Source organism: Ochotona curzoniae, unplaced genomic scaffold, assembly GCF_017591425.1.
Source record: "Ochotona curzoniae isolate NIBS_2020 unplaced genomic scaffold, NIBS_Ocur_1.0 contig_2688, whole genome shotgun sequence".
In the NCBI taxonomy this organism is placed as follows: Eukaryota; Metazoa; Chordata; class Mammalia; order Lagomorpha; family Ochotonidae; genus Ochotona; species Ochotona curzoniae.
The window spans coordinates 10,527,947-10,547,139 of NW_024465553.1; the positions used below are offsets into that span (position 1 = coordinate 10,527,947).

The 19,193-nt window shown below is 39.6% G+C and overlaps 1 protein-coding gene across 1 annotated transcript in view; it reads right to left on the reverse strand.

Annotated features, from left to right (window-relative positions):
* Positions 1-4,368: 4,368 nt before the first annotated feature.
* The window catches only part of FLRT2 (fibronectin leucine rich transmembrane protein 2), an 82,359-nt gene continuing 67,534 nt past the window's right edge, over positions 4,369-19,193 (reverse strand). The window contains exon 2 of the mRNA XM_040975583.1: positions 4,369-7,512. Within this exon, the coding sequence (XP_040831517.1) occupies positions 5,171-7,153 (1,983 nt within the window). The 5' untranslated portion in view covers positions 7,154-7,512 and the 3' untranslated portion in view covers positions 4,369-5,170. The remainder of the gene's footprint in view (positions 7,513-19,193) is intronic.

A 19,193-nucleotide genomic window follows, 5' to 3' on the forward strand; every position in this document is an offset into this window, starting at 1 on the left:
AGACTGCATCTTCTTTCTCATGAGGCCTTTGAACAAAGTCTAATGCCCAAACTCGGTAAAGAGACATAAATAAATCTTTTTGAATGAGTACTGTTTCTTGGCTAAGTGTCTAGCCTCCATAGAGTCATGTCTGTAACTGTTGGCCAAAGTAATCAAGAATAGCCATAAAATTCCCCAAATGTAATATGATCACTGATTATTGTTGCCTCTCGTAGCTATTTTTCCAACTGAGAATCTACAAATAACTAATACTGGTTCACTGAAGTGTCACAATTTTATTTCCTGATTCAATCTCTGTCAGATTCATTATTAGTGAAATGGCCAGAAAGGGGTAGGAAAAAAGGTTCCAGAAAATCATTTGAGAGTCATCCAAAATTGAACTTGAATATATGAATTATAAACAATTTCAAAGTAGAACACTATTATGTGAGCATTCTTTAAAGAAATTAATCTTTAAAGCCAGTAGGGTACATGACAAAAAAATGAGTATTCTTTTTCAGGATAACTGTTGGAGCTATCTCCGCGATAATCAATGTGGACTTCACAAATACAAAATAATGTCCTGTATATGTGTGTATACTTACAGGACACTTGCAAGTTCTCATAATTAAGAAAAATAGAGAAGAACTTGTGGATGTTATATAAATATCTCGCACACAAAAAACACCCTTAACAGAAGTTGTCTTGACAAGGGATATAAAAAATTGTATCATCTCCTTCATTCTTGTCATCTTGCTTCATCATGTGACCCCTCATGTATCTTTTACATTAGCCACACAAGCACGGATGGTGTCTCAATGAACTTACTCAGATAAACACAATATGGTTTTCTTTTAAAATAAGCCTTTACTGGATATATCAACAAGGTACTGTATAGTGTAGAGTGAAGTTTGTAGTTAACAAAAGTGTGCAACATGGCAGGTTCCAAAAGATGGTGTGATGTAGAATCCCTCAGCCCCTTGTCAGAGAACACACTAAACACAAGCAAGAAGCAAATCAACACAAAGTTCAAACAGTAACAGCCATCAGGATGGACTTCCCGTGAATATATATATACCTTTATGAAAGGGACATGCAGTGCCAAAGCCTCTTCTTGGCCTCAAATGACTGTATATTGTACCTTGCATGGACCCCTGAACAAATACCCCATTTCTATGGGTGTGTTTGAGTATGTTTATGTGTTTCATGCTAGTTTAATAATGCATGTGGCAATGACTTGCTTTGTGCTCTTCTCTTGGGTGTGCACCTATAAAAACAAAAACCAGAATCATATGTGTACAAAACTTGTCCCTACAATCAGTGACAAGCATTCTTCACTACCAGCAATTGTCTTGTGAACTTGCTGAAGAAATTAGAGCATGCAAGCTACAGCTTCCTACTATTCATATTTCAGATTTTCAAAGTAGCAGTCGGAGAGGTCTGACAAGACCAAGAATTGAAAGTTGTTTTGTTTTTAGGTATTTTGTTTTTTTTTTTTTTTTTGGCAGGACTTCTTTCCTACTTTCCTTCCCCATGCAACTAAAACACAAGTCTTAAGCAAAACCCATAACTCTCCTGTTCTAAACAAAAATGCAATGCCCATTTTTAAAATATAGGTTAAGTGAAAATGCCTTGAGTAAAGACGTTAGTGGAAATTAGCCACTTCCCTGTTCAGGAGCTACATTGCATTGTGCAGCTCAGCTTCGCTAATCAAGTGCAGCATCCGCTCCCTGTGGACCACAATATTGTCTTGTGTTTTGAATGGATGCCTCGCTCACAATATGAAGCACTTGTTTCCTCAGTGGGAAGTAAGTTCTGACTCGTGTGAAATCAGTAAGACCATTATGATTCACACTAGTAGGAAACGGAGCTGTGATGTTAACTTTTTCATTAAAACTTATTAGACTGGTCATGCTATACTTTTTGTTTTAGCCTCAGAGAAAATGCCTAATACCTTTTCAACAAACATCTAGGTAATTATAAATTCCATTATTTTTCTCAAGGGAGAGTGTTTTCTATTTGTTGCATAAAGAAAATAGGAAGGGGACAGACTCCTCTCCTTGTCTCTGCCTGTGACTGACTCACATGGTTGGCTGTAGGTGTATCTGAATGGGTTTTGGGAAGTTTCTCATCTTTTCCTGGTCAAATATCACTGTAGCATTAACAACTACCAGGGTTGTGATATAACCTTCAATGATACCTGTGTGGTCATGGCTATGCCTTGGCATTTCCCAATGTCATTTTTACAGTAGCTGGGACTAAGCTCTGAAAGTGGTCATATATTGTCACAAATTATCTCATTTGGTATGATAACACCAAGCTATGAGCAAGCCAGCAGACCATGGCTTTACTCCACGGTGTGGCCCTTTATTTTCAACCTTCACTATGAGTTAACTCACAATACAAATGTATCTGCAAAACACATTCTTACGACTAGAAATGTTGATCAATGCATAATTCACCAGGATGTCCCATCAATAAATTTTTCCAAGACACATCAGACATCACCGATTCAGTTCTGTGCTTTCTATCTTGACGCGGTTGAGGATTCCAGGTATACTACTATAGACGAGAGGCTGGGAGTAGTTTGGGCAACCATGAGTGAACTGTGCATGACATCAAAATAAAGCCTGTCACTAGATTCTGTCCCATTAGGACACTTTCTTGAACAGGAACTTTTTGTATCATTCTAACCACTTACTATAACTGGGTCACCTTCCTACTACTTAAATCCCAAAGGATTTTGTGAATCCCAGGACACATAATAGAAATATCTCCATCCTTCTTATTTATGGCCCAAAGCAAAACACTTTCATCAGACAAAAATTCCACTGGGAGTGTAGAAAAATACAAACAAATGAGAATGATTCTTTTGTGAATAATAGTAACTTAAAAAAAATCAAAAGTCAATGTACCATCATTTGAACATACACTTTTATCTACACAGCCAAGGGGATGAGGACAGAGAAAGGGAATTCTCTAGGTAAATAAAACCCCATTTCAGTGTGATTTAAATGGCTTACTGCTGCTTGGATCACCTTCATGGACTGTCTGATCCCTTCCCTGCATGGACCTTAGCTTTAAAGAAACAACAGCCAAAACATTCTAGCTAATAGACTAACAGGAAAACTAGAGTTACTTTAAAATAGATTTAAATTAATTCATAGCTAACTTCAGCTCTACTGACAGCGTAGTGTCAATTATTGTGTTTACAGCATAATAGCTTCAGTTGTATTTTCTGCTTACTCTGAGAGATGGGGAAGATTAAAACATATATGTTGGGATACATTATTAAAGAAAATAAAGCTCTTACTATAAAGAAAAACTTGCATAGCAGTTCATAGCTAAATGTTTACAAAGAAGACACATCACAGTTTTATTTAGAGAGAGAGAGAAAGCATAATGGTTGCGACATTTACTTTATGAGTCTCTAATGTAATGGTTGGTGGTAGAGCAAATATGCCTCACAGAGTGAAATGGCTATATTTGATTTGAAAAAGAATTCACCAAAGTTTTATTCACTTTTTTGAAGATAACATAGGTGGAGTTTTAGCCCTTCTACATCTAAGGGATGACATGGAGAAGAGTCAATGAAATATGTTTTCTGAGTATGGACATCACTTTGAACATATCTAGAAATAAACATGGACATCCCTCTCTTTTCTAAGCCCTCTGCTCCTTTTTCTGCTCTGTGAAGACTGTAAGATTGATCATGCCTCCATTATTTCCCAAAGTAGAAAATCATTCTCTATTTAAAAGGAACATATGAAATTCCAAAAGTGGAACTGGATCAAAGTGAATCCAAGGTGAAAATCCAGGATTGCTTTAAAAAATCTGGCCAGCATGGGCGTGTCCTTACAGAATCATTAGCAGTGAAAACTGGTATACAGTTTAAAGTGTTTGAGTACATATGGATATTTTGTTCAACCATGACTGGGAACCATATTTTTTTCTTCTTGAAATACTGAGCAGAGGGTCGGTAAACAAAAGAGGCACCAACAACTAATTACAAAAATATACGCTGGATGACTGGAAGACAAAAATTTGCAAGGGAATAAAGACATTAATTTGAGCTACTTCAACATGATACTAAGAAAGCCAGTTGATACTGCTTAACAGAATCACTGATGAGTTGTTTCTAAGTAGTATCAGTGATTTCTAACATGCCATTGGCATGCATTCCAAACATTGCTACCTTGTTGATCTAAATACCATGTTGATATAGCTTCAGTGAAACTACCCAAATAATTCTCATTATCAAAAATAATCCCATTCAATATAATTCTTCCCATTATTTTATTAGCCTCTTCTAAAAAAGTATTCTAGAATATATCTCTGTTGGATGTGATTCAACCTGACATATGATTTGAATAGTAACACTTTTCAAGAGAGTTTTCTTGCTAGCACATCACACTGGTTTCTGAAGACAACCAAAATCAGACTCAAGCTTTTAATTCCGTTATCACATAGGGTCAGGGACGCACAAAGGATGTTATTCAGTTCCCACTCGGAAAGCTAACCCCTGAGCTTCAGCATTCTGCCAAAACTCATTTCCAGTTTCTGATTCTGTCAGGTTGGGTTAAATGATATCAAGGGAATCAGCTTCCTTGTGATGTTTTGCGCATCTTCTGAGTGGAGTCTAATCAGGGTAACTACCACCATTCATGCCCTATGGAATTTTTCACTTTTCTTCCAAACCAGGACGCATAGACAGAGCACAGAAATATCTGGGTCATCTCTTCTTTTACCCATGGGATTAATCTTACCCCGATGAGTCCATTTCAATCGGCCCTTTCACCTGACCACCAGCTCTATGAAAGAAATTTATTCGGACAGCGTCAACAGCAAAGTGGTTAATGTGCATCTCTTATGGAAACATCACGCATTCTTTCACCTTGTCGTCGGGTTTTCATTGTACAACCCTGTACAGTACTTCATCAACTATATATATATATATTTTTTAAGATTTTAAAAAGCAAAGAGTTACAAAACTGTTTGTAATTAACTTGAAATAGAAAAGATAGCACTTTTTTTTAAATTCCATTATATAGTACACCGTATAAATTACAGAGTATTCAAATGCACAAATGCATCTGTGTAACATTTATCAAATGTAATCTGTGTGTCTTTATGTGCACACGTGTGTTCGCAAGTTTTACTGTCCACCTAGCGGATGCTGGCCTCCTGGCTGTTACGTGTGGCAGTGTTCCAGGTCGGGCACGCTGCTGTTACAGTATCGCATGTTGTTGGGGATGTGGCAGTCTGTGTAATTAATGCCCCCGTTTGGGGTGTAGATGGGCTGCAGTCTGAAATCTCCTTTAAGGAGCTGATCGTTATTTAAGGAGACGATCTGAAAACTGGTTTCTGTCATCTCCAGGATGGAGTTGTCCTTCTTGGTGCCCGCCTCACAGTAGTCATCTTTCCGCCGGCCACGGTTGTATTTCCACTTCTGGGAGGTGTATCGCCCCTTTTTGTGCATGTGCCAGCAAAAGACGCTGAGTAAGACCACAAGCACAAATATCACAGCACCCCCAATCAAGCCTGCCAGCAGAAAAGGGGAGCCCATGCTGTGGGAAGTCGTCTGCTCGTGGCTGGAAGCAGTGTTGCTGCCATTGTTAAAGTAAGAGGCATGTGTGGTGGCCTCGGAACAAATGGTATCTTCTACAGCACGGTAGTTAAACGCATCCAGTGGCACTAAACAAATCCGATAGGTGGATCGGGGCTCTAAGTTGACCAAGCTCAGGTGCTGCTTCTCACCGCTGACTATGCGTTCCTGAACGATGCCGCCCACCAAACTGTGGCCCATTTTCACCCAGGTGAGCTTGTACGCCATCACGGTAAAGAGGGAGAGCCAGCTCACTTGAATGGAAGTATCATTCACAAAATGGATGAAAAGTTGGATCCGTTCAGCAATAGGAGGGGTCACCCTTTCATTACCATCCCACTCGGGAATCTTGGGGAGTTTTGATGTGGTAGGAACTGGAGGTGTGTGGCTCCTACTTGGCGTTGGAACTGAGAGAGTGGGAAGCTGAGTCGTCGGAGAAGCTGTACTTGGGGCTGGGGTGAACAGAGGCAGGCCAGGGGTTGAGGTGGGACATGACAAAAGATTCATATTCAGCTCCCTCACCGCCATCCCCCGGACTTGTTCAGGACCTTGGCACATGAAACCCCGCACGTTAAGAGATGACGGGATGTATTTGAGCCATTCTGTGACCCATTTAATACTGCAGTCACAAAACCAAGGGTTATTTCTAGCAGTGAGCTGCTTCAGGTTGGAGAGGTTATCAAAAACCCCTTGAGTCAACACTCGCAGTTGGTTGTTGGATATATCCAACCGTTCCAGCTTGCGGAGGTTCGAGAAGGCTGTGAGAGGGATGTGGTTTATCTGGTTGTCCTGGAGATAGAGCCTGAGCAGGTGTGTACCTGGGAGATCCGGAGGGGGATGGGTAAGTGAATTACGTACGATGGAAAATTCCTTGAGCTTGGTGAGATGGCTGAAGGTGCCCTCTGCAATGCCCTTATTGGTCAGGAGATTTCCATCCACGATCAGACGCTCCAGGCTCGTGAGGTTCTGAAAGGCCATGTCAGATATGACAGCAATCCGATTTTCATCCACTCTGAGCTCTTGCAAGTCCACAGGCAGCCCAACAGGCACACTACTCAGGTGGTTCTTGGACAAAAACAACAATTTGAGGCTAACAGCCTCCCGGAAGGCCCCATCCTCCACCCCCACTGTGGAGATCGAGTTGTCATCCAGGTGCAGCTCTTCAAGCTTCAAGAGCTGGGCAAGAGCAGCCCGCGAAATGGTCTGAATGTTGTTTTCCTGCAAATGGAGCACTCTGACATTCTTGGGCAGGTTCATGGGGAACTCATCTAGTTGGTTACCATACAGGTAGACCGTGTGCACTGACTGTACGCTGTGCAGTTCTGCAGGAAATCCAGCATTATTAATTTGGTTGTTGTGGAGGTAGAGCACGGTTACGCCCTCCGGGATCCCAAGAGGCACTGAGGTCAAGCTTCGCTCATTACAGTAGATAAAGTTCCGGTCGCAGCGGCACACAGTAGGGCAGGCCAGGAGTTTGGACATCTGTGAGTTTAGCCCCAAGATAATGATGAGCCAAGATTTCAGAAACAAAGCCCCGTGTCTGGGCCACTTTGTGATCTGTAGGCCCATTTCTGAAGCACAGAAATAAAATACAACGTATTGGGGAAAATAATAAAACAAAACAATAGAGCAAAAGCAAAATGACTAGATGGGGTTCCGTCCAAGTTCAGAACACCAGTTAGGGAAAATGTCCTGAGGGCATGCGGTAAAATAATCTGCTTGCTGTCTCTGATCAGCCTACGCTGCCCTCTCTGCTGCTGTCTTCCATGTGCAAATCAATTCAGCTCTCCACACAGGCAGTGGGTGATGCCAAGTTATCAGTGGTATCCGTACCAGTGCACCTGGCCAGTTTGAGCTCCCCTCTTCTGCTGCAGGTCAGGGCAGCATTGGTCAGCCCATGAACTTGTCCATTCGACTCAGTCTGCAATCTGTTGTTGGAAAAAAGAGAGAAGAAAGCAGGTCAGTTAAAAGCAATAATGGAAGGCTGGGCAGCTGGCCTAACAGTCAGAATACTGACATCTCAAGTGCGAGTCCCCAGTTCCCGGTTCAATTCCAGTTGCCTCCTAATGTGCACTCTGGGAGGCAGGAGATGATTGCTAAAGTAGTTTCAGGCTGCTGGTTTCTATCCAGCCCAGTCCTGTAGGTTGTAAGCGTTTGAGAAGTGAACCAGTGGATGGGAGTTCTCTTTGTCTCTCTCAGATTGATAAAATAAATAAATATCTTTTAAGAAGTAAACAATATAAAATTGCTGAGTTAAACAGCCTAAGTGGGTCTAAGTAATAAGACAGGGGTGGCATTAAATAATGTTTTAAAAAGCACTAATTTGGTTGAAAAGTTATTAAGGAGAACTACATGATTATAATCTATGTTCAAGAGGAAAGTATATATTTATCTTTTACTATCAGTAATTACAAGGTGAATTCTATCATTCAGTCAATACCTTCTCTTAAGTACATATTTGATAAGGGGCATAAGCATGCTACTGAAACCCCAGCAACTGTTAAAGTTGACCACTAACGAATCTTCTTGGTCTTAGACAGTTACTGAGCAACCAGGAAAGTTTAAGGGAAATTGAAGCCTATGTAGAAATGAATTTCAGATATCCAAAATGGTTAATTGAGAAAGTAGCTTTGTTAACTTTCTATCTCCTTTAAAAATGCATTCTAAAATTCTGATGTAAAAGCATATTAATCATTAATGAGAATTCTGGATAATGTGAATACAGGATGAAGATGATAAAATCACTGTTATGAGAACTTACACTGACTACTTATTTCCTCTTTTGTCTATGTGTATACTAAACAAAACTGGAATTATTATTTATTTTCTTTTTGTTACATAATTCTGTGCTGTGACTCCATTTCCAGGTTATAAAAGAAATCATTAAAAAAAAGATGGATCCTTTTGATCTGACATCACGATGGAGCAGAAGCAACACAAAGAAGTCAGAGAAGCACACACGTACCGCACTGTGAAGGCAGAGAAATGGTGTCTCTTTCCTTCCCCACTTCCTGATCTGTGTCTTTCCCCAAAATAACTTTTCATTTGAGTTTCCAGAGAGAGCGACCCCTAACGGCAGTGAAGGGACACCCACTTATCCCCTCCCTAGAAACCTCCAAATACAGAGGAAACAAATCACCATGAGCCCTTTAGGAATCACCAAGCTCATGATTGGGAATAAATTCTCCTACAACAACACCGCCTTCCTGCCTGTGAGAGCTTTTTCTGTTTATTCGGGACTTTTAGCCAATTTAAAACCGATAGAAGACATAGCTGAGAAAGTAAAGGCAATCCACAGATAGCAATCACGCCTCTTGTCGCAGAGTGTGTTCCATCTGCTTTTAGATTAGAGAGGTAGAGAAGTTAATTGAAAGGTGCCAGATTTGATTTCCCTATAAAATAAGCAAACATGACAGGACATGGTGAGCTGCGAGCCTCTCAATTCTCACCAATACACGGAGATTGAAACGACTTACATCAAAAAGCACAGAGGTAGGATTTGAAATAGTTTCCTAGACTATCTTTAGAAATATAATTTTAAAAGGAAAAAAAAAATCACTCTGTTATTTGTCAAGGATATTGTAAATTTGTTCTATAATTTAAAAGACTATAAACCATCCGATAATGCCTATGGTGACCGGAGCCGTTAAAATTCATAGTTGTTTGTTATATAATAAATTCATAGTTTATTGTATTTTATAAAAAGGTAGACGATCTCTTCGCAGGCAAAAAGAAGATGTCCCAATAGTTATTTGACTGAAAAAAGTACAAGGAAGTATCTTGCCGCTGAACGGGACCAGATTTTTACTGGACAAAATTTTATGTGTTTGAAGAATAACTTCTACAACTAATGGTAGCACAGAAAAGAAATGGGTTTAATGTAATTGGGCAAAGCAAGACTTAGCTGAGGTTTCAAACCCTACTAAAGTTTCCTGGTCTCTTGCTACATGAGTGTGGTTCTTTGTCCACAGAAAGAGGCTGACCTAGGAAGCTGGTGGATGAACAGAACCCCAAGGAAAGAACCTGAAAGTTAGAGTGAGCCTTGGGTGAGTACGTTGACAAACATTGCCCTCAACACTGGGATGCCTAAGTTAGTAAGTACAACATAAACACAAGGGCACATCACTTGATTCTTTAGAGATCTGTAATGGCACAATATAGGTTTATCTTTGGTGATAGGAGACAGGTTCAAACTATATCTTATATGCAAATTACATCTGCTAGGGGGTGTTGGGCTGCAACTCTGCGTCACTTGACCTCAACAGAAAAATGCAGCTGTGAATGACAGGCTGTAATGTCCAGTAGGACCTTGAAGATTAATTTGTAGGCAGAAGAGCCCACTTATATAAAGCATTATAAAATGGTATTACTAAGTATTTACAGAAGAGGATGAAAAGACTTGGACCTAACATTACAGTGGAATGGTAGTCCTCAGAGCACAAGGAAGGTGCACAATGAACAGAATTTCTATGCAGGAAAAAAAAAAAAAGAAAAGGCAAACCCACACACACACACACACACATCTAAGTTTTGTATAAAATTAAGAGATGCCTCTCAACTCTGTCTACAATCCAAGCTTTTAAGCCTAAGACAACAAATACTTGAAGATGACATAATTGACTTAAGAGTTTACCAGCTGAGCCTCAGAGAAATAATCACTGGGAATTATGATGCATCCAAAATTTTAAGATTTCCACTTATCTGCATTGTTGTCTTCCGAGACAGAAAACACACCAGCAGCCAATGCTCTGCCCAGGGGCTTGCTGTTCTGCAGGCACATGAATAATTACGTAAGAAGACAAGATGTTGTGCTCCAAAGGACATTCCTAATAAGATTACATGGGGCATGGGGCACACCGCCACTGTGGATTCACCTTAACAGGAGAAAAGTCTCAAGCAGACCAGTGTGTTGATCAGGCATGACAAATCTAATTCTGAATGGAAACAAACCCTCAGATCTTCCTTTGAGCGTGGTGGGAATTCTACAAAGGAGAAGCCCAGGGCACACCTGCTTTGATCCTTGGATTAACAATAGCCTATGCGTGTCAGCTAATGACCATCTTTGTTCAACTTAGTTCAAAGTACGATACTGCAGAAATTAGTTCGTAATGCTATTTTTGATTTATACTTTCACAAATTAAAGTTCACTCCATATTTTCAGTTGTGCTTTCTAAACCCCTTTAACATTTCACACAGGAGAATATACTTGTTGAGAAAGCGGTATACTCTACTGGTCAAGAACACGGGACTGGGCCAGTCCTAGAACAGTAGCATAGGCTGCCACCTGCAGAGTTGGCGTGCCATATACCCCTTATCAGAGCTCCTGCTTGAGTCCTGGCTATTCCACTTCCAATCCAGTTCCATGCTACTGTGCCAGAGAAAGCAAGAGAAAGCAGGAGAGGATGGCAGAACTCCATGGGACCTGTACCACCCACACTGGAGACCAGGACAGAGCTTCAGGTTCCTGGTTTTGGCCTGAACCAGCCATTGTCATTGCAGGCATCTGGGGAGTGAAGCAGCATAAAGATCTCATTGTTTTTTTTCTTCTCTGTCATGCCTTTCAAATAAATGTTACAAAAAAAGAAAAAGACAGACAGACAGACATGAATCTTGAACAAAAAGAGAGCAAGTAAACCTTAGCCCTGGACTTACATCCTAACACTGAAATGCTGTAAGGTCCTGCATATATTAATATTAGGAGTGTTGCTTTTTTATTTGAAAAATGGGTAGTAACAGTTCCTAACACACAACACTGAAGAGGATTAAATAAATACCATTTGTGAAAAATCTGCAAGGTGTCTGAACATGGCAAGAATGTAATAAATCTGAACCTGTTGTTCTACATTAAATTCCTAATGATATTCAAAGGGCGAACTGTAACATTGTCAGCAACACAACATCACCCTGGACTTGGCTTGTAGCATCACTTAGTCCCACGGTTTCTTAACCTTTGTCCGATTGACATTATGGGCCTGATAATTTTTGTCATGCTGTTGCCAAATGTGCCCCAAATCTTGTCCAGTGACTGCCCTATATAGGATGTGCTATCATTCTTAGCTGAGAACTATTGACCTATACCATTTTTTTCAGGTGACTTGGACAGATGGTATTATCACTGTAATTTTCCAGTGAAAATTGAAGGTTATTTCCTAACACATCATCTAAAAATGATTTACTGCAATAGACATGGAGAAAGCACAGAATGCAGTAAGCTTTGCATTAATTTATCCAACCAGTATATTTTTTGAGCACCAGAAGGAAGAGACAACTTTAGTTAGCAGATGAGGGTTTTGGTTCATTGAGGCTTAAAGTTTTGCGAAGGGAAAGAGTATATTTACTATTGAGGCAGCTGGTTAGGATGCTATGGCAGGGGCATTGATCTTGGAACACCATCTGGTCCAGGGATGCCTAAAAAGCTGCACCCTTGGGCCCTGTGCCTCATGGCTAAAGTTCTCACCTTGCATGTGCCACCTCCTATATAGACGCCGGTTCCAGTCCCAGCTGCTAGACTTCCCTTCCAGCTCACTGCTTGTGGCATGGCAAAGCATAGAAGATAGCCCAGATTGTTGGGACCCTGTACCAGCGTGCAAGACCTGGACGAAGCTCCTGGCTCTTGGCTTCAGATCAGCTCAACTTCAGCTGCTGCAGCCACTTGGGGAATGAACCAGCAGATGAAGATCTTTCTTTCTGTCTTTCCTTCTCTCCATAAATCTGACTTTCTAATAATAATAATTTAAAAAAGAGCTGTACCCTATCTCTCAAGGTGTCAGTGAAAGTGCTGTAGCACCAGAGGGGTCCAGGTGAATTTCTGCAGGTAAGGAAGCCTCATCATGTAGAAGAGTCTGAGCTGCTTGTCACTCAATCCTAGCAAGCAAACCCAGCTCATAGAAGAAGCAAAGATTTTTCTGGTTCTTTCTCCTGGATCTTGGTGCTTCTCAGTGTCAGTTGAGCCTCTGGAAGATAATGAGCAAACTCAGGTTTCCAAATCACTGGACATTATATTTTTCTGTCTCTAAATGGTGGGAAATAGAAGTAAGTTTTACATGCTGGAGGATCCCCCTGCCATGGGTTTGTTTAAAAACTCTATTCAATTCTTTTTCTCTAGAAAACTAAAGGTTATGAAAAACAGGTTAAAAGAAGATGTGAGACAGAAGCAGAAATTTTCATTCAAAGTAGGTAACATTGTAAAGAGGGTTCAAAATCAATGAATATAAATCCATGGCCCTTGTATACACAAATAATTCCATGGCTGAGAAAATACTTGTAAATACAGTCCCCTTTAAAAATAGCAGAAAAAATCTTGGTTATCTTGGCATAAGCCTAACCAAAAACGTTGAAAAACTCTATGATGAAAATTATAATATATTTAAAAAATAGAAGACATTAAAAGATGGAAAATTTACCATATTCCTGAATTGGTAGAATCAACATGATTAAAATGTCCATTTTATAAAAAATAACATACATATTCAATGTGATCTCAATCAAAATTCCAACAACATTCTCTCAGAGCTGGAAAAAATGATACAAAAATTCATTAGGGAAAGCAAGAGATCATGAAGAGTCAAAGCTACCCTGAAGGATCAAAAGAAAGCCAGAGGAATCACAATTTAAAACCTCAAGGAATATTACAGGGAAGTGGTAATCAAAACAGTTTGGCATTGGCTCAGAAACAGAGAGGATCAATGGAACAGAATCGAAACCCCTGAAGTGAGCCCACACATGTATAGCCAACTAATCTTCTTTGTACAAAAGAACTGAAAATAAGCCAGGGAAACAGTTTGGTCTCTTCAACAAATGTTGTTGGGACAATTGGGGAGCAGTCTGCAGAAGCAAGAAACAACCCCCATCTGTCACCTTCTAAAAAAAACTGCTTTAAATGGATCAAAGACCTAAATCTGCACCCAGAAACCATCAAATTAATAGAAGAAAACACAGGAAGCACTCTACAAGATATAATCATTTGTAAAGACACCAAAAGCACAGACACCCAAAGTCAAAATAAACAAATGTTGCTATATCAAATTAAGAAACTTCAGTGCAGCAGTGGAAACTCTCAACAAAGTGAAGAGGCAACCAACAGAATAGGAAAAAAGAAAAATCTTGGCACATTTCACAGTGAGGGACTGATATGCAGGATTTGTAAGGAGTTTTGAAAATTCAACCATAGCAAAACAAGAAAAGGATGAAGGACATGACCAGGTATTCTTTAAAAGAAAAAATTTAAATGATATCTGAAGAAAAAAAAAAACACCACTCAGGCTCATTAGCAATTAGGGAAATACAAATGAAAGCCACATTGAAACTTTACCTATTTCCAGTAAAACTGGCCTACATCCAGAAATCTACTTACTAACATTTGGTGGTAACTGTGGAAAAAAAAAGGTATTCCACTCACTCTACTATTGGTGGGAATGTAGGCCAATGTAGCCACTATAGAAGTCATTATGGAGAGGGATCAGAGAACCAAAAATGGATCCACCAATACGACCCAGCTATCCCATTCCTAGGAATATATCCAAAGGATACAAATCTGCATATGAGAAAGTGACCAGCAACACTGAATTTATAGCAGCACAATCCATATTAGCAAAGACATGAAGACAACCCAGATGGAGTGGATAAAGAAACCACGGTATACATGGTATACAATTCAATGGACTACTCAGCCACCAAAAAGAATGAAATTCTGCCATTTGCAAAAAAATGGTCCCAACTGGTCACTAGTATGCTAAGTGAAATAAGCCAATCCCAAAAGGACAAATATCATATGATTTTTCTGATAAAAGGCAACATTCATGCAATAGATAGAATAAGTATTTTTATAGGCAAAAAAGTGTATATACATATTTTCATGGAGGAACCACACAATGGAGGCTAGTACATCAGGACAGTTAATTATTCCTCAATAATATGGATGCTAGAATATTATGGTGCGCACACGTAGCAGAATGCTGAACCTACAACTGTTGCTAGAGCACTATACTCTTGTAATAATATGGAGGGAATGGCTCTGAGAGAGGAAGAAGGGGAGGAAAGAGTAGAAAATTGAATCATGGAAAATAATAAAAATAATTTAAGAACAAAGTAGATAACATGATTCGTAGCTGCCTAAGTATAAATGAACATATGACAAACACTCTTGGGGGACACCAAGAACCTGGCCCTGCCAGGCTCTTGAAGATGAAGGTACGGCAGTAGCTATTCCAGGATACTTTAGCCCTTCCTAGAAACTGGCTTTCGGTACATAAATCATCTAAAAGCTTGTTGTAAAATGTTTCTCTCCTACTGATGGTTAAGAAGGCTTTTTTCTTTCTTAATTAATTCCAGGAGCCAATATTCCAGGAGAGCTTAATAAAGTCAGACTATAAAAATCATAGCACAGAAAATAAGAATTGTCAATAAGCACTGCTGAGAGCATAACATAAAGACACTAGGATAAGCCTAATCACAATCTTAATGGTTTCAGCATTGGCTGTCTTGTGATAAGACAGCACGGTGCATGAAGTGATACAAATGAAAATGCTAAATGGAAGAAGGATTTTTCCAGGGTCACAATGCATTGAGTTTTTGGGGTTAGGCTATTTGTGCTTAAAGTCAGACCCACACAAGTGTGCAATCTAGAAACATGGCTGCACTGCACATTTCTTTGTTACAATTTGGACATTGGAAAGCATTAATAATAGATCTTGTGCATATTCTCCAAGACCAGGTATAAATACTGCTCACACAACAATCAGACAAGTGCTAAAATGTGGGGATTAGCACATGAATCTGGTGAGATACTTTTAATAACGGCCATCCTCTAACTTGAAACTGATTTTTCATGCCATTTTGTGAGCCTCCAATGAGCCCCTTGAAGTTTTTCATTAAATGAAAATCCTGAAAGGATGGAAGATGGGAATGAGGGGTTGGCAAAAAGCAAGGAAGCAAATGCTTTATGTAAGCAGTTGACAATTTCCTGGCTCCCATTAGCCTGCATTTGTAAACATTAAACAACAACAAAAGGCAACTGTCCTAGGAATTACAAATTACTCTTCAAACATTTGAAAAATTGTTCTCATGTGGTTCCCCATTTACTCCAATAATAGGGATGAGTTTAGAACAGCAATTGTTATATTCTCAAATGGATCAACTTTAAGGACACATTCACGACAGCCACAATCCATGAGGGATCTCCCAAGAGGTATTCTGTGACACCTTTCAAGTCTGACACTGCAAGAAGGTACCCTCTTCATGAAAATAGCCTTGACTTTTATGTGTAAGACAGAATGGCCAGCTGAGTTCAAGGTCTGAAATCAGCTTGTAGTGTGATTATAGAGTTGGTTCACAAAATAAACACAAATGAATGGAGTAGAATTTTCATGGAATTGAAAGAGGACCAATAGGATATAAAAGTATTCAGTCCATAAAAAAATAGATCTGCTAGAGCTTATATCCACACTCTTCAATCCACCTCTAGTACATACCAGAATATCTCACATTTCATAAAATAATTGTTTTCTTAGACTTTTGCCTTTGAGAACTTAATTTTTTATTTACAGGGGCAGAATGAGACGTAGACACACACACACACACTTCAATCTGCTGGTTCACTCCTACACTCCTAGATGAATGTAATAGCCAGGTCTGGGTCAGACCAAAGCCAGGAACCAGGAATGACACTCCTGTGTTCCACATGGGAGACAAGGACCCACATACTTAGGCCATCCTAAACTAAGTGCATTATCAGGGAACTAGATTGCAAGCACAACAGCCAGGTCTCCAAATGTCACTCTAATATGGGATGCTGACACTCTAAGTGGTGAGTGACTCAACTTACCATGTCACGATTTTGGCCCTTTGGACCTAAAAACAAAAACAAACAAACAAACAAACAACAACAACAAAAAAACCAACTCACCATTGGTTCCCTAATCCCAAGGGTCACTAAAAAATATTAGAAGAAAGGAAACAAAAACAAAGACTCCAGGACCCTGCCCTGTAGACTCCAGGCTGACAGGTCTGTTAAGGAGACGGGGCACATACATTCTGCATAGCTTCCCCAGATGAGTCTGATACTCAGACACTTTGAGACTTGATGACCCAATGGCCAGTAGTGTGGAATAATGAGTAAAAGCATTGCCTCTGACACAGGCTTCCCAAATTTGCACCAATTCATGTCCCGGATGCTCCACTTTCAATCCAGCTGCCTTCTAATGGTTTAGGAAAAGCAGAAGATGGCCCAACTCCTTTGGCTCTAGCCATACATGTGGGACACTGGAAGAAACTTCTGATTTCTGTCTGGTGCCATCCTGGCCATTGTAGCCATTCTGGGGCAGTAAAACAGCAGATGGGAGATTCTCTCTTCTCCCCTTTGTTCCTATGCCCTGGCCTTGCGCCTGTGTAAGCCCCACACAGGTAGAGGCTGGTCTGCTTTTGCTCACTATTATTTCCACAGAGTCTATTGCAGTACATGTTTATAAAATAAATGAACAAATCAAAGATTCGGCTTCAGATGATTGCTGTCTGAAGAGACAATCGGTAAAAACTCTTCAACATCTCCATCTCAGTTCCCAAAAGGAATCAGAGATAATATTTCAGAACAATGTTCACAGGTTTTAAGCTGCCCAACCCTACCTACAGAGATTGCGGGACTGACATAAAGAAACTAGGGGATATTACAAACACACACAGAACAATTAAATAGTAATTGCAGCTACTGCAGCAGAAGACTCATATACAAAGGAACATCAAGTTCTACATGACTTCTAAACTACTTCTGCACAATTTTTTGATGACAGAAAATTTGGTACCTAACATGTCAGTTTCACAATAGCTGTTACCTGAAAATAGACTTTTGTGGACTCCCAAAAATATATGTTTCTGGTCACATAACAGTGACTTCTACATACTTACATGAGTTTACTGTGAAAATTCAACCGAGTTTTAACCACACAGAAGTTTACCATTCTTCATAGACTTGATATAAAGCAGGCCACTAACTCTGAGAGGTATGAAAGGCTTACGAAAAAATAACTTGAACCCCCAAATACGGACAAGTTTTACATCAAAATAATGCATCCCATATGTAATATAATCAAACAGAAAAAAGTTTCCTTGAAAAGGAGAACGCAGATTTCAGCTTGTGATGCTCATTGGGTACACGAAATGAAATTATATATTGTATATTTTCCAGTGAATTATCTGGTTTTGAATCTAAAAAATGAAAAATCCATTGCTTAACTCTATTCATGTATTCCAGTATTACAGGAGTGACTCTGAATATAAATGGTGTAAGATTTCCTCACTGAACAAACAGGCTTTTACAATTTGCCTTCTCATCTTCAGTACACCTGTCATGTTGAAATGTCAGGCTATGTTGATGGAAGCTATTTCTAGATTTAGGGACCAAGAGGGGACAAGAAACAAAAACAGATTATTGTTTCTTATCCTTGTTTTCAAGGACATTTTTTTTCCAAACATGAGTAAAAATGGGTTTAAATCAAATCAAGTAATTTTAAAATCTCAGAATAAACCCCCAGATGAGCTGTATTAGTATTGTTCCTAGTGGACATAAAGGGAAAGGAAAGGCTATGCAAAGGAAAATATTAAAAATGCATAACAGATCTCAAAAACTGCTTTTAAAAATCCATACTGATCACCTCTCTGATTTAAATAAATTTTGAGATACGTCTGAACACAAGCACAAATGCTTTGGGCAGGTTTACACCGAGCAGTCATCGCTTTAGTTTAAAGACACTGTACCTTTCCAATGTCACCCTAAAGCTTATTTTTTAATAAAAGACTGGCAATTGATTTCAGCAACATATTTATTTTTGCCTTTTTTTTTAACCAAAAAAACGGTATCACAAAAATTAAAAGACTGAGGCAATGTGATGATTTTTTTTTCATTTTTAGGGAAGTAAAATCCATCCTGTGAAGGCAGCCCAGAGTGTGTACATGTCACTATCAGCAGGTGCAGGCAACAAAACTGAAATACACACACACAGACACACGGACACACGGACGTGGGCTGATTATCCCACCTTTGTTACAAACACTTGATATTTGTGTTGAAAACAGTCTGAACTTTTCCTGGCAAATAAAAATAAAACCCAAGTACGAAGTTTGGGGTGAACAAGCAGATTTAAAATACAGTGATGTGAAGAGGATCGCTCCTCAGCATTACTCATTTCTTAGCTGCACACACACGTGCAACTAGACTTCACCTCTGTCTTTTGGAGCGCTGCCATTAGTCAGTTAAAGGTGAGGTTAACAAGCACTGCGTCTCGATGGCAAGTCTGCTCTCTGAAGCAAAACACTCTAGAGACAGGTCAAGGAGCAGGACCCATGCATGTGCAATAGGTCATAGGCGCTGGTTTCCAATGGGCTTCCATTGTTATCCGAGCCTTCCTTTGCTGACTCCCCAACACTTCACATTTTATAATTATAAACTCCGCCTTTCGATGAGATGGCTACTCTTTCTGGAACTGCAAACATTTTTTTTTTCTCAGACTGTTTGTATCCAATGAAGCATATCCGGTCTTTTCTTAAAAATCAGCATTCTTCATTCATTCCTCCATCAAGAGTTTCATGTCTACCATGTGATATAAAGGACAGCAAGAGG